Consider the following 14670-nt stretch of genomic DNA (forward strand, 5'->3'; position numbering starts at 1 on the left):
ATATATATATATATATATATATATGTATATATGTATAATTATTTGTCCATATACACATTCACCTCCATGACAAAATTAAGAGTTCTTTAAAGAATGACACAAACTTTTGCTCTCTACTCATGGCGAAGGGGAAACAAACTTTGCTGAATGTTCCATCTCAAAATAACCACAGTTAGGGGGTCTATATAATTTTATGCTGACAAACATGCCAGGTGATGGCACTGCTCTCAGTCAATTCAGAGTTGAAAGAATATTGATGATTTTATTATACCAGGGATTCCACTTATAATTTATCACTTCAGAGAATCTAAAGAAGCACAATAAATCACTTTGTGAACAGGCAGCTACAGCAGAAAAGGTTAGTGCTTAATGGTAGCTGGATATAGTTTCAGATCCTGATACCCTTATGTATTAAGTAATGTAGGCAACCTATCTGACTTCTCTGGATTTCCTCATTTATAAAAGAAATAATGATACTTACCCTTACAGGACTATTGTAAGAATTAAGTGAAACAACTTACAAAAGCACTCAGTACCATGGTACATTGTAAGTACTTAAGTGACACTCGTTGATGACAGTCTGCACATTCTTATGCATTGTGCATCTATGTGAACACAATGGATGGTGTAGAAATGGCTTTACCTTATTATTGACTTTAAAACAGGCTCTAAAAGATCCTCCACAAAATACTCAAAGCCGTATTATGTATTCTACAGCAAACCAACATATTCAATGGCTAAATAATGGACAAACTGTGTGAGTACAAAATTTGAGAAACTATGCAAAATTGTATTGGCAGGCAGTTTTTTGCTGGGCTCTCAAAAATGAAACCAAACTTTTATTACAGTATCTTTTATAAATGTTTTGAAAGCAGGAACTATTTTATATATCTTTGTACCCCTCTTAGTGTCTAGACACTAGGTATTCAAATATTTGTTGATAGAACTATAAATTTTCATCTCAGTGAAGTCATCTGATTTCATGGCATCTAGAACCTAAGCCATATGACTTAGACAAATTAATTCGATGAAAGTATCAGCTAACCATGACCTAGTTGAAAAACCAGAGACCTGATCTATACTAGAAAACTTTCAGACTATTCTTTTGTAGATCAGGAAGTGATTTAACATGGGGAAAATTCAACACAGGGAAAACTATAATAAAAATATTTTAAGTACCTGATATATTATAAATCATATTCAGACCACCCCTACTAACTATGATAACAGACGGACTCTTAAGAATAAGCTCTGTTGGATAAACATCCTGACTCTCTCTAACCTTTTCAAGTATTATGGTTTTTTTTTTAAAACTGCTACCATCTATGATTTTCAATAGCCAGTCACTCCCATGAATAGAGAAGAAAAATAATTATGCAGCTATGTCATCCAAATGCTGACAGATGGATTTGGCATTTTTGTTGTAGACAGTGCAAAACTTCCAGAGTCATGTGAGGGGCACTGTGGAATTTCTTACATGACATTACACTGACCTTAAAGCGTAAACTGCAAATACAGTTTTATTGTTTTTGTATGAACCACAGGATTGCCTGGAAAGGCAGCATGTTCAGTTATAGTGAACACCTGCTGGACTGTTGAATTTTTGCTAAAGCACATACACGATTTTGGCATCAACCACTGCCGCAGTATGGATGTAATTTTTTAAAAAGTTAAAATAGCAAATAATAAATATGGTATCTGGCAGCAGTATATCCTCAGTATCGTTTGTACAAAAACACAAAATTTAGAGGTAGTTGCCGCTAATTTTTCATAATTAATTATCCCAAAGAGTTACAATAATTCAGCTAAAATTCTACCAAGCCATTCTTTGTAAAACAGTTTTCTAAATTTAAATGTCACAACATTCCTATTTGGTTTGAGTTATCAAAGCAAAATATAAATAAATAAAAAATAATTCACATTCTCAATCTGCGTTCTTCTAAATGAAACTGCTATAGGATTAAATAAGAGAGAGATTTTCAGTTTAGTACCTCAATATACACAAACAGGAATTCAAAATTTCCTAGTTCTGCTTTCTCAGTGCATACTGACTAACCTTCCCCATGACAAACTTACTTTGCTGTCAAAAACAAATCAAGAGTTTTTATGCAGAAACAAGATGCACAATCACATTTTAAATGTTTTACAGAAATCTTTTTTTTTAAATGAGAGGTAACCTATGTGAAAAAAAAAAAACAAACATTTTTAAAACAGAGTTCTTTCACAGTAGGCTGTCATGTGCACTTCTGAGCCCATTACAGGGTAAGGAGAAGAGGAAGGTTTTGTTAAGATAATTGGAAGAATGAGACTCTGTGGTTCAAAATGACCAGAAGACAGGGGACGAGGGGACACTGTGTGCCTTCATGAAAGATCACTCAGCCTTCCTTTTAATTAGACAGACTTGAGAGATGGAAAGACACCATGTCCTCATCTCCAGCTCAAATCACTGGAAACTAATTACGGGTTGGAACTCAGAAAGGTAAATAGAAAAAACTCTGGAGTCAGATGACAGTACCATGTCCTTAGCTATAACCTGCTACATCTTGATCTCAACATAAAATGGAGATAATTAACCTTCTTTTCAAAGTTGTTGAAAGGATTAAAGACCATGTATACAGAAATAAATATGTATGTATTGAAATGTCTGAAGAAATATTTACTAAAATATTAACAGTGGTTATTTTTGGCTGGCAGATTTATGAGTACATATTTTGTTTTCTTTATGCTTATCTGGATTTTCTAATTTTCATAAAATAGTATTACTTATATAAGTGGTGCATGTAAGTCACTTAGCACACATGGTGCTGGTACACAGACTGGCTCAAAAATGGTGGCTACCATTATTATTAATACAAAAAGATAAAAGCAAAGTATCTTCTGCTCTTTCTTCTTGTTTCTGGATGCCTCTTTAAGGAAGGAAAGTCATGAAATGAAGTAGATTGCATAACACAAAGGCCACGGCAGACTTCCCACTCCTGAGCCAAAGGAAAGGTCACAGCTTATTACAGTAATGGGTCTTTATGTGTTTATGACTTAGTGTTGGGAAGAGCTGCCTAGCCATGGGAAAGCTCAGCTAACATGATGATTTAGCAAAGCAAATCAAAATGAAATTTGTCCTGGTCGTACAATAAATTAAAACATAAAATACCACCTACCTTCCTAGCTAATGTGAATTATGAGGATGCTCTGAAGAACAAATGCTTCCCAAAAGAATGCCCAGATCCAACCAAGTGATTAAGATTTGGCTTTTTTTTTAATGTGTTAATGATTATACAAGATAGGAACCTAGCTCATCTAAATTATCTTATTATTGAAGTATCTCAACTAATAATTCACCATAGGCTTGAAAATAAAGACCTTGGAAAAACCACCACAGAGAGTTGTTTAACCAAAATTCTAATTATTATAATTGCAGGATTATCACACATAAATGCATTTGTATTTACTGTAGAAGAAACTGCACATTTTCAAGAATTCTTTGAATTCAGCTAAATTTGGTAACAAGATGTCCTTACCTAAAATGAGTGTCAATATTCCTTTGATCTCAACTACAGAGTCAAGTAATCCCCTAGGGAAAACAGACTGAGGTTCAATGCTTATAAATAAATAATTCAGGGGATTTGAGCTTTGAAGAGTATGAGGTTTTTGTTGTCTTGACTAGTGCTTCTAGATTTTTAGTAAGACTTTTCCATTCTCTACTTTCTCTTTATGTTTGATATACAATCTAATGCTTGGGAACATTTTCAAAGCTTTGGTAGTTTTAAATTTCTTGTAAATCTGATAATCAAACTTCATTTACATTGATTTCTTAGAGAAAAAAAAATTCTCTCCAGGTTCAAGCACAACAGTAAAAATGAGCTAGAACAGTCTTTTTTGCCATAATATTGGACTTCGCATATTGTTTTAAAATTATATAGCTTCCAAAAAGAATGGCACCTTTATTCCCTCCTTCTACCCTCCTCTGCCCCCAAAAGAAGTTAGCTAAACATCTAGATTTTCATAAATTGCAAAAAATGAGGCACAGAGACTAAAATCTAATTATGCTTAAAAAAAAAAAGAGTATGTAAATAATTTTTCTAGCTGATACCAACATTTTCTTATTCTGGATCTGACAGTTTTGTGTAAGCAGTAAAGTTAATGTTGTCTCCTCCTGATTAATGTAGAATTTTAAAAATTAAAAAAATAATGCCATTTATTAAGTAGACTAAAAATGAGAGGTGGGGTGGGAAGGAAAAGCAGGAGTTGAGGACACAAGTGTCTAGGCTGACTTTCAGTTTCCTTTTTGATAATTTTTTTTAAAAATGGAATTCTTTCTCTACTTTGTGTTGCCTGAGAACCACTATGGTTTTGTAAAGTCTGTAACAGTAATTATATTTAATCACCACGAGTACATTTGTTTTAAGCCTATGAATACTACGTTAGTAATACTAAACTATCTTCATTGGCTTATTTGTAAAAAGAAAAATATATTATATATTTATATTCTTATAAAGTTAACACTGAGGGCCGAGGAAAGGGAACGAGAAGCAGTGTTTAATCACAGTTTCTCTGGACTCAATAACCAGACTGGGGTCTTGCTCAAGCCACCTGGTCAAGCAGTGTCTGAGGAAGAGTCATAGGAGGCAGAGACAATGAAATTGCCACTGTTGGAGTGCCCGGCCACTGACTGGGCGGCCTGCTGGCTCAGATTGTTACAGATAAGCACCAGCTGGTTGCTCTGGGCCTCAGACAAGGTACTGCAGCTCTGATACACACTGAAGTTGGTTTTCCTGCCAGGGATGTTCCCCTTCTCGCACATGGTCTTCACCATCTTGGCCAGCTTGTTCTTGCCGAGGGCCTGGCAGTTGTACCAATGCAGAGCCGCCAAGTTCACGACCGGCTTAATGGACAGGTAGAAAGGGGCATCCTCATAGCGCATAGCAGGAGGCCGCCGCTGGGCATACTCCTTATAGTCTTGTACGGGGCAGGTCTGTGGAGCATGCTGGGTGGCATACACACGGGAGTCCGTCCCCCCTCTCTTGGTTTTGGCATTTAGGTCACTAGTGTCTTGACCCATCCACTCCAAGTACTCCAGCCCCGTTTCTGTTACCCGGAGCCGAATATCACCCCACTTTAAGGTAGACCCGTGGAAGCCCGTACAGTGCCCAAAAGCTTTTGTGTTGTTGAGCCAGACGAGGTTGAGCAGACCCTCAGGGTTATAGCGGCTTAGCAGTCCCCTTTTCCGCAGAATGAGCTCATCAGCAAAGGTGAGCTTCATGGACTTGTGTGGCTTATTTCCTTTTCCTTTGCAGCGGAGTTCAATTTGCTTCTGTTTCAGGGCCTCTTGGGAGCGCTTGAATTCCTTATCCCTGGTGATACTGTAGCCATACCTGTGTTCTTTTAGGTACCGTTCAAGTCCACACTGGTAATTGGCCAAGCTGTTGGGTTCATACTCAGATCCATCCTTCTGCCTGGCATCCACAAAGAAAGAGGCCAGGTAGGCATCCAACTCCTTGCAAGGGATGACATAAATCTCTCTTGTTTCAGAAGGATACTTGGAGATGAGGAACTCCCGGAAATTGCGGAGCGCGGTCTGCGTGCTCCGGATGGTTTTCTCATTCTGCTCCCTGCTGAGCTCAGCTGCTCTTTCATCCTGGTCTGCAACAAATTGGGGAGGGGAGGGATAAAGAGGGTGTTGATGAGTTCAGACAATGCACTTTCTACTCTGAAATAAAGTTTCCTTTTATAATGAAAAAGAGAAAGAAGAAATCAATTTTACAGAGATCACTAATAAATGTTATTTACATACCTGTTGCATTATAATAGCCAACTTCAGTTTCACAAATGATGTACTACACAAGAGACGGCCCACTACAATCAAAATGAGCTTCTCATGTCACTGGCACATAGTTTAGTGCACGAAGATTTGTGGAAACAGTGGGATTAGAGGCAGCCTTCGTTTTAGGAAAAAAGACAGAAGTGTGCTATTTACCCTAATGCAGTGTGCGAGGGCCCCATCAGAGCAACACACATATTTTAAATCACTTCATTTGTGAAACCAGAGGTTGTACTGGTTCCATTTTATTGAATTAAACAAAAATATTCAAATCTGTTATTTAGCATTATCTCTAGAGATCTATATTTAAAAATTACTAAATAGATCATTTACAGCAGTTAACGAGACACATTCTACAGCAATTCAGGTAAACGTGGTTTATAAATATTGTATATGTAATTGCAGGGCAGTTTATAATAAGTGATAAAAATATTCTGTGTTTTGCAAAATGAAAACAGACTCATAGATACAGAGAACAAATGGGTGGCTGCCAGACAGGAAAGGCGTGGGAAGGTGGGGCAAAATAGGTGAAGGGGATTAAGAGGTACAAACTTCCAATATATAAGCAAGTCACAGGGATGTAATACACAGCTTAAGGAATATGGTCATTAATACTGTAATAACTTTGTACAGGGACAGATGGTTTCTAGATTTATTGTGGTGATCATTTCATAATGTATGCAAATGTCAAATAATTATGCAATACACTTGAAACTAATATAATATTGTACATCAACTATATTTCAACACAAAAAAATTTGGTGTTTTGAGAAAGTAATGAGGATAAAACTTCACAGCTATAAAGACAGGACAATGAAATTTGAGTAAGGCTATTATAATCAAGATGTAAGGAAGGGGCATGTCTCTTGGATAGTTTTACTTTATTAATTTATTATTTATATTTTGCCACCAAAGACTGGAGGTGCCTCTTTCCATTATGGATCACCCATGATTAAGCAGTGTTGCTCTGGAGTAGTGGTTCTCACATTTTAGTGAGCTTCAGAATCACTCAGGATGCTCAATCAAAATCAGATTCCTCTGTGCTCAGGATGAGGTTCAAGAGAACACACTTTGAGAAAAAAGATCTAGTGCTTATGGCTTATGAAGGAAGCCCTACCTACTCTGTTTTACTAGATTTTTTTCTTTACAATGATTAAATTCAGTGATATCATTTAAATGATCTTCTCTCAGTAACATGTAATTTAAATTTGGGATGTTAACATTAACAATAAAATCATTTTGTCAAAAATGACCACAATTATGTCAGACATGGTCTGGGTGGAACTCAAAAGAGAAATTCTAAATATGAAATTACACAATAGAAAAAACAGGCTATCCTATTGATGTTGAGAGGCCAACACTAAGGTTAATTAAAAACAACATAAAAATGTAATTTCTGATTCTAAAGTATAATATAAAATTATTTTGTTTATCCCAATTATCTTACTTAGGAAAACTTTAGATTAATTTTTAAGGCTGCTCAGTGGGAAGTCTTTGAAATAACCACATACAATAAGAAAAATAAAATTTCGAATAAACTGAATTTTATTCACAAACACTACTTTTTGTATTACTATACACATTTATGAATGTCCATATTATTTTAAAATGACAGTTGTAAGGTATAATTGCCAAAGTTCTCATAACTTTATAAAATGAAATGAATTAAAAATCACTAAACTAGCTAATTAGATATTTTTATAGGCATATTTTTTGAGATCATATTTCCAAAATTCAAATACACAACAGTATATTTTATCCTTCATTAGACTTTTGGCTATGCTATCTTCTTCCAGTTGAACAATAAAGATGTGTATCTTTCCATTAGAAAGGTGAAGCCACATGTAACCTTTTACCATGCTAGCTTCCGCGACTGTTTACATGTAAAGCCAAAGGGGTCAGCACATCTGTTTATTGTGGCTACTTGTTCAAATATCTATCACAACAGTCTTCAAACTTTAAACAAAGACTTTCTAAGAAATAAACATTCAAAGACAACTTTAGGGAAAAAAATTTCCAGTTCTTGAACTTTCACATGGAATCTTTTCTAAAATTTAGTTTTCTGAGATGAAGACCGAGTTTTCCATCCCAAATCTACTGTGTTACATACTCTGGGGCATTAAAGACTTTGAGGAGCCAAACAAAATTTCTAAGTTATAAATCGATGATTAAATCCAAATATTGTCCACATTTTTTGTCCTTCTCTGTCTTATACACATTCTGATATAGGTGAAATTTGCCATTGCAAACAGGGTATTTGGCCTGAATTAAGGTGTACTGAATTCAGGATTTTTGAAAGGTTAGTGAAATTGATTCTTTTAATTGGAACTGGAATATTCTGCAGGACTGCCAAAATGTTCCAGATAAAGTAGAAGCTTAAAATTTTATTTAATTTTTTCATATTTAGCATGCTTTTGTTCACAAGATGCCTAACAACTATTATCAAATCATAGGAAATACTGATTCTAGTTACAGTCAATCCTCATCATTTTATAAAATATTCAATATTTTCTACCTTTTTACAAAAATAAACTGACTGAAACAGATCCACATTATTAGCACCCTGCTAACACACTCACAGTTGACCAACACCAGAGCACTACTCCAACATCCTCAGCCCAGCATTTCCAAGCCTTTTTCTACTTTCTATTTGGTCTCAATCTTAGTTAAGAATCTGTGATATGGTGATTTATAACAAAAAATATATATATATATTTGGTCTTCGTCCGGGTTCTTGGCACAGAGCTCATAAAAGCCTTAGAATTTTCTGTGATGAGGGCGATCAATGTGTCTTTTGTTAATGTTCATGAGGTAACTTTTGGAAAGCACCTACGGGTAGGGGCTGGTTGTCAGTGGAGGCAAGCAGATTTCTGGGGTGGAACTTTAAGTCCTACCCCACTGAAGGGGAGAGAGGCTGGAGATTGGGTTCAAACACCAATGATTTAATCAACTGAGTTTATGTAATGAAGGCTCCATGAAACCCCAAAAGGACAGGGTTCAGAGAGCTTCCCGGCTGGTGAACATGTGGAGAGTGGTACACCTTGCCCTAAGCATCTCTTCCATGTGGCTATTCCTGAGTTATGTTCTTTTATAATAAATTGGTAATCTAGTAAGTAAAATGTTTCTCTGAGTTCTGTGTGCTGCGCTAGCAAATTAATCCCTGCCAAGGACGGGGTTCTTTGTAATCTTCTATTTATGATGGGTCAGTCTTATAGGACTGAGCCCTTAACCAGTGGAATCTGATGTTACCTCTAAGTAGATAGTGTCAGAAGTGAACTGAATTACAGGACACCCAGCTAGTATAGGAGAATTTCTTGGTGGTGTGGAACCCCTCTACTGCCCAACATCAGAACTGGGTATATAACTGTAGAGCCATTCCATCTGTAGGAAAATAAAAGTAGAGTGTCACATTATTATATCCTTTCCTAACAGCCTGGAATTCACCACAAGAAGAGGTTGGAAGGGTAGAGAAACCCTCATTCATTTTGCCTGAATAGGGGGAAGTAAATGGCTTTAAAGTCAAGTAATAGTAATACGTTTTTTGGCTAATGACAAAACCAAATAAAACGAGGGAAGATTGATAATAAAATATAGGACTGTTTAGAAATTTTTCTGATCCACTTCCTTTTAAAAACTTTTTGTTAGGTATAACATGCATACAATAAAGTAGACCAGTCATTAAGTGCATGCAATTTTTCACAAATTGAGTCCCATGCCTAGATCAAGAAAAAGAGTATCAGGGACTTCCCTGGTGGTCCAGCGGTTAAGACTCAGCACTCCCAATGCAGGGGGCCCGGGTTTGATCCCTGGTCAGGGAACTAGATCCCGCATGACGCAACTAAGAGCCTGCATGCCACAACTAAACGATCCCGCACGCCGCAACGAAGGTCTCATGTGCCACAACTAAGACCTGGCGCAGCTAGCTAAAAACACAACACAATATAACATAAGAAAAAGAGTATCACTAGCACCTCCGAAACCTTCCTCATGTCCCCTTCTTCCAGTTGCTCGCTCCCACCAAGAATAACAGCTATCCTGACTTGAAATAGCATACGTTTGTCTGGCCTATTATTCTAACTTACATGACTGAAATCTTAGAGGATGAGCTCTTTTGTGTCTGGTTTCTTTTGCTCAATATTATGTTTGGAAGTTTCATCCATATTGTTATGTAGTTGTAGATAATTTATCTTCTTTACTGTGTAACATTCCATTGTGTGAATATATTACAATTTATTCTTCCACTCTATTGAACATTTGGGTAGTTTTCAGTTTAGGGCTATTTCCAATAAAATTGTTATGAACACTCTAGTAGGTGTCTTTTGGTGAGTCACATGGATGCATTTTTTTGGGTGTATACTTAGAACTGCTAGGTCATAGAAAATCACATGTTCTGCTTTAATAAATACTAACAACCAAGTTTCCAAAGTGGTTGTACCAACTTGCTTTCTCCATGAGTGTGAGAGCTCAGATTGCTCCATATCTTCCCCAACACTAAGTAATGTTAGTCTTTTTTATTCTAGCTATTCTGTTGGATGTGTAATGCTACTGCACCAAACTTTTAAATTTCCATTTCTCTGATGACTGATGAAGCTGAACAGCTCTTCACAGGTTTATTGTACACTCAGATATTTGCTTTTGTAAAGTGCCTGTTAAAGTTATTTTCTACTGGCCTGTCTGCTTTTAACAGTTTTTTAAATTTTTATTTTATTTTATTATTTATTTTGGCTGTGCCGGGTCTTAGTTGTGGCATGTGGGATCTAGTTCCCTGACCAGAGATCGAACCCAGGCCCACTGGGAGCACAGAGTCTTACCCACTGGGCCACCAGGGAAGTCCCTGCCCTTTACTGTTTGCAGGAGGTTTTAACATATCCTGCGTATGAGTCTTTGTCAGATAAATGTATTACAAATATCTTCTCTGAGTCTGTGGCTTGCCCTTTCACTTTCTTAATAGTGTCTTTTAAAGAACAAGAGTTCTTAATCCTAATATAGTCCAATTACCAATTTTTTCCCTTTATGATTCATGCTTTTTTGCATCCTGTTTAAGAAATTCTGCTTATTCCAAGATCATGAGATATCTATTTCTTCCAAACCTTTACTGTTTCAGTCTTTACATTTTGATCTGCCATCTACTAGAACATCCATCTATATGTTCTAAGATAGAAATTAAGAGTAATTTTTTTATATGGACCTTGATCCTTTTGATTTTAATAAAATTTGAATAAGCAATACAGCATATGGTACAGTATCTAAAAGCTACAAATGGGTAGAAAGTAAAAGTAAGTCACCCTCTCATCCCATCTCCTTGTCACCATATTTCCCTCTACATGGGAACCAATGTTACCAATTTATTGGGTATAATTTTGGGATTTTCTATGCACACACACTTATTCTTTTCCTTTCAAAAAGGGTGGAGGAATATACTATGCATCCTATTCTGCAACTATGCATCCTATTCTGCACTTTGCTTTTTACCATTAACAATGTATTAGCAATAGCTCTATATCATTACACACACAGTTGTCTCAATCTTTCTAATAGCTGTAAATAAAGTATTTTATATGGATACACTAAATTTATCTGATTCCCTGCTGATGGATTATCTGCATTATTTCCATCCTGTTCCTATTATAAACAATGCTGCACTGGGTATCCTTGTATACATGACATTTCCTACACATGAGCAAGTATATATACAGAATGAATTTCCAAAAGTAGAACCGCTATATTGCTGTTGCCCTATACACCTGCTGTGCCAATTTAACTTCTGTGATAAGGTATGAGAGTGCTGGTTTAATCATAATCTTCCGAGATATAAGGTATTATCAAACTTCTTAATCTTTGCTTATTTAATTTGCAAAATATACATTGTGGTTTTTAAATTTTCATTTCTTTTATGATAAATGACATTTAACATTTTTCAAATACTTATTAGCCCCCTATATTTTCTCATTTTCTATCTGTGGACTCTTTCTGTTCTTTGTCCATTTAAAACAATATTTATTTATAGGAGCTCTAGATATATTTAGCCTTCTTTTTCTTATTATTATTATACTTAGCCCTGTGTAATGTATATAAAGATGTGTATATGTGTATTTTCTTTTAGCTTGCCTTTTGTATTTGTGACTTTGTTACACTTATGGGATTGAATTTATCTGTTTTTAAAAATATTTCCTACATTTTGTGTTAGACATATTTTCCCCACTGTGAAACCATAATACAATTCTCTTTTGTTTTCTTCAAAGCATTCTTAATTTCATTTTTATTTTATTTATTTATTTTGGCCACGCCACGCAGCATGTGGGATCTTAGTTCCCCCACCAGGGATTGAAACTGTGCTCCCTGTGGTGGAAGCTCAGAGTGTTAACCACTGGACCACCAGGGAAGTCCCTTTAATATTTAAAATATTTGATCATCTGAATTAATTTTGGTTTAAGGTAGGTACCAACTTATATTTTTTCCTAGATAGCCACTTAGCTGTTATCAATAAATAACAGTGGTGATTGTGGTTGTAGAGGTCAATGGTCAGCATAATCTTTCTCCCTTCAGGGTCTCTTGATTGCACTTTGGGGGTGGGAGCTGGGTAGCTAAATGATTATTTCTTTATCTGTGAATGGCTACAACTTTACTAGGCTCTATTTCAGTGTTGATCACTGTGCACCCATCTTTTTTCTGGTACACAGTGTGTCCTTCCAGGTCATAAATTCAAGCATTTCTCCACTGCCTTGTTCAGTGGCAGATGACTTGCCATAAAGATGGCAAGTGTGTATGTGGTCCTCTACTCAGTCTTGCTTCCTCTGCTACTCTTTGCTGTCAAACAGGGTCCAGGGAAGCTCTGACCACCAACCCAAGCTCCCCATTCCAGTTCTTCAAAAGTGATTGTTAATTTTGCCACTCAGCAGTAGAAAACTGAGGTCTCATACCTTCATCTGAGAGCTACAGTCACAGTTCTCTTGGTATCATATCCAAATCCCTGTTTCATCGCTATGATTGGCAACCTTTCTTTATATACTGTGGTTCTAGCAGAAGACTTTTAGTTTATTTGAGAAAATGTTTGTTTCTGTTTCTCTTTCTTGTCTTGAAGTGATTTCAAAGAGAAGTCACAATTATGATCCAGCTCTTTGCATTTGAATGAGATCGCCACAACTTCCAGTCCCTAACTTGGTGCCATGCACTTAATAGAGATCCCATAAATATTCACTGAATGCTTTCTGATCCATGAAATCTACTCTATGAAGAAGGGTTATATTCCTGAAGATCTGGGCATTCATCAAAAACTCAGCAGTCAAACTTCATTAAATTTTGTTTGAATGTACGTGGTAAGAAATAGAACTTGGATTCTAAATAGCAACAAAAATTGTTTTCAACACAAACAAAAAAGATAAAGATCACTTTCAATTTTCTTAAGAGAAGTATGTATATGGTTCAGCAAACTAAATGAGTCACTGTCATGAATGAAGAAAATGCACTGAGATGAGCAAAATGGCGTTATTATATCAAGGAAGTTGTGACAACAAATTTTAAAAGCTAAATGTGGGTAAAATCCCAAAGGTCTAGAAAACTGAACAGAGAAGACAAGGTAGCAGCCTCAAATATGCATGTACAATTTTTTTTTCCTAAGCAGATCAGGTATTTAACAATTGGAAGCGAAGTTTTAAAGATGGTGAATGAGTAGGCATTAGAATCATGTTTCCTATGGCTCTCGTGAACCTAACACATCTAACAGTCTAATCACTATATGTGCCCAGACATAAAACTTAACTTAGTTCTGTCTCCACAGACTTGCTCTTTCACCCAGTCAGTGCCTCCACCACCTACCTAAGTGCCCAAGCTGAAACCTGAGCACCATCCTTGACACCTGCTCTCCCCGCTTCTACAGCTAATCCATCAAGTCCTGCTGGGCCACCTCATTTCATGCGCACTTAATGAGTAACTAAAACATATTAGGAATTAAGTAAAAACTGGGTTTAAAGGATGAGTGCTTTTGTGGAATTTACTATGACAAAATGACAAATGCTATGAAGAAAAATAACAGGGTACTGTGAGAAAGAATAAGTGACCCACTTAAAGACCTGAAAATGAGAAGCCAGTCATACAAAGTATAGGAGGAAGAGTAGAGGGCACACCACATGAGAAGTTCCTACAATGGAAACTGAGTTTGAGGACCTGACAGAATGTCAGTGTGCCCAGAGTGAAGTGATCGAAAGGAGAGTGGTACAATGAGAGGTCTGAAAACTCAAAGGCCAGATCTCCCTGGGCCTTGTCTGTAAGTCATTATTCATGACTTTGTATTTTATCCTAAGAAAACTAGTTGTTCAGAAAACTACATGGTCAAATTTGCATTGCTCTGTTATGATATAAACCTACCTCTTACTACGCTAAGAAAATCTTCAATAAACTCTGCTTTATATAAGTAGGGCTGAGTTCACATCTGGATGATCGGGTGGAAAACATTCCCAGACAATGAAACGATCCATAATCTGAACCTTCTTGATGGAAGCAGAAGGTCAGAGCCAGAGGGAGCAAGAGAATATCCAAGTCAACCACCACCTCCCCTCCTCTCCACCCCCCTCGAAAAAAAAAAAAGGTATTAGAAAATGTATGAAGTTTTAAAGCAGACAACTTTTCTATACTTATTTAGTCTCTATGCCCCATTAATTACATTATTTTTTCATGTATTTATCATTTGGGAATCCTGAGTACCCAGCATATGTTCCCACACAGCAGAGCTTCCAAATGAAGACTGGGTATGAAGACTGTCTGAATATGTACAAAAGAATTTTAAATCCATAGATCCTCCATATATATATATATATATATATTTTTTTTTTTTTTTTTTTTTTTTTTTTTTTCGTTTG

At 36.2% G+C, this 14670-nt stretch overlaps 1 protein-coding gene across 3 annotated transcripts in view; it reads right to left on the bottom strand.

The window, feature by feature from the left end:
• Positions 1-14670, bottom strand: part of KIAA1958 (KIAA1958 ortholog) — a 171912-nt gene that overhangs the window by 38127 nt on the left and 119115 nt on the right. Inside the window, exon 2 of one of the 3 annotated variants that reach the window (XM_007449763.1) lies at positions 5554-5637. The exons of the other annotated variants lie outside the window; for them this stretch is intronic. Within the exon in view, the coding sequence (XP_007449825.1) occupies positions 5554-5637 (84 nt within the window). The remainder of the gene's footprint in view (positions 1-5553; positions 5638-14670) is intronic. 3 annotated transcript variants of the gene reach the window in all.

Source organism: Lipotes vexillifer, unplaced genomic scaffold, assembly GCF_000442215.2.
Source record: "Lipotes vexillifer unplaced genomic scaffold, Lipotes_vexillifer_v1.1 scaffold230, whole genome shotgun sequence".
Taxonomy (NCBI): domain Eukaryota; kingdom Metazoa; phylum Chordata; class Mammalia; order Artiodactyla; family Lipotidae; genus Lipotes; species Lipotes vexillifer.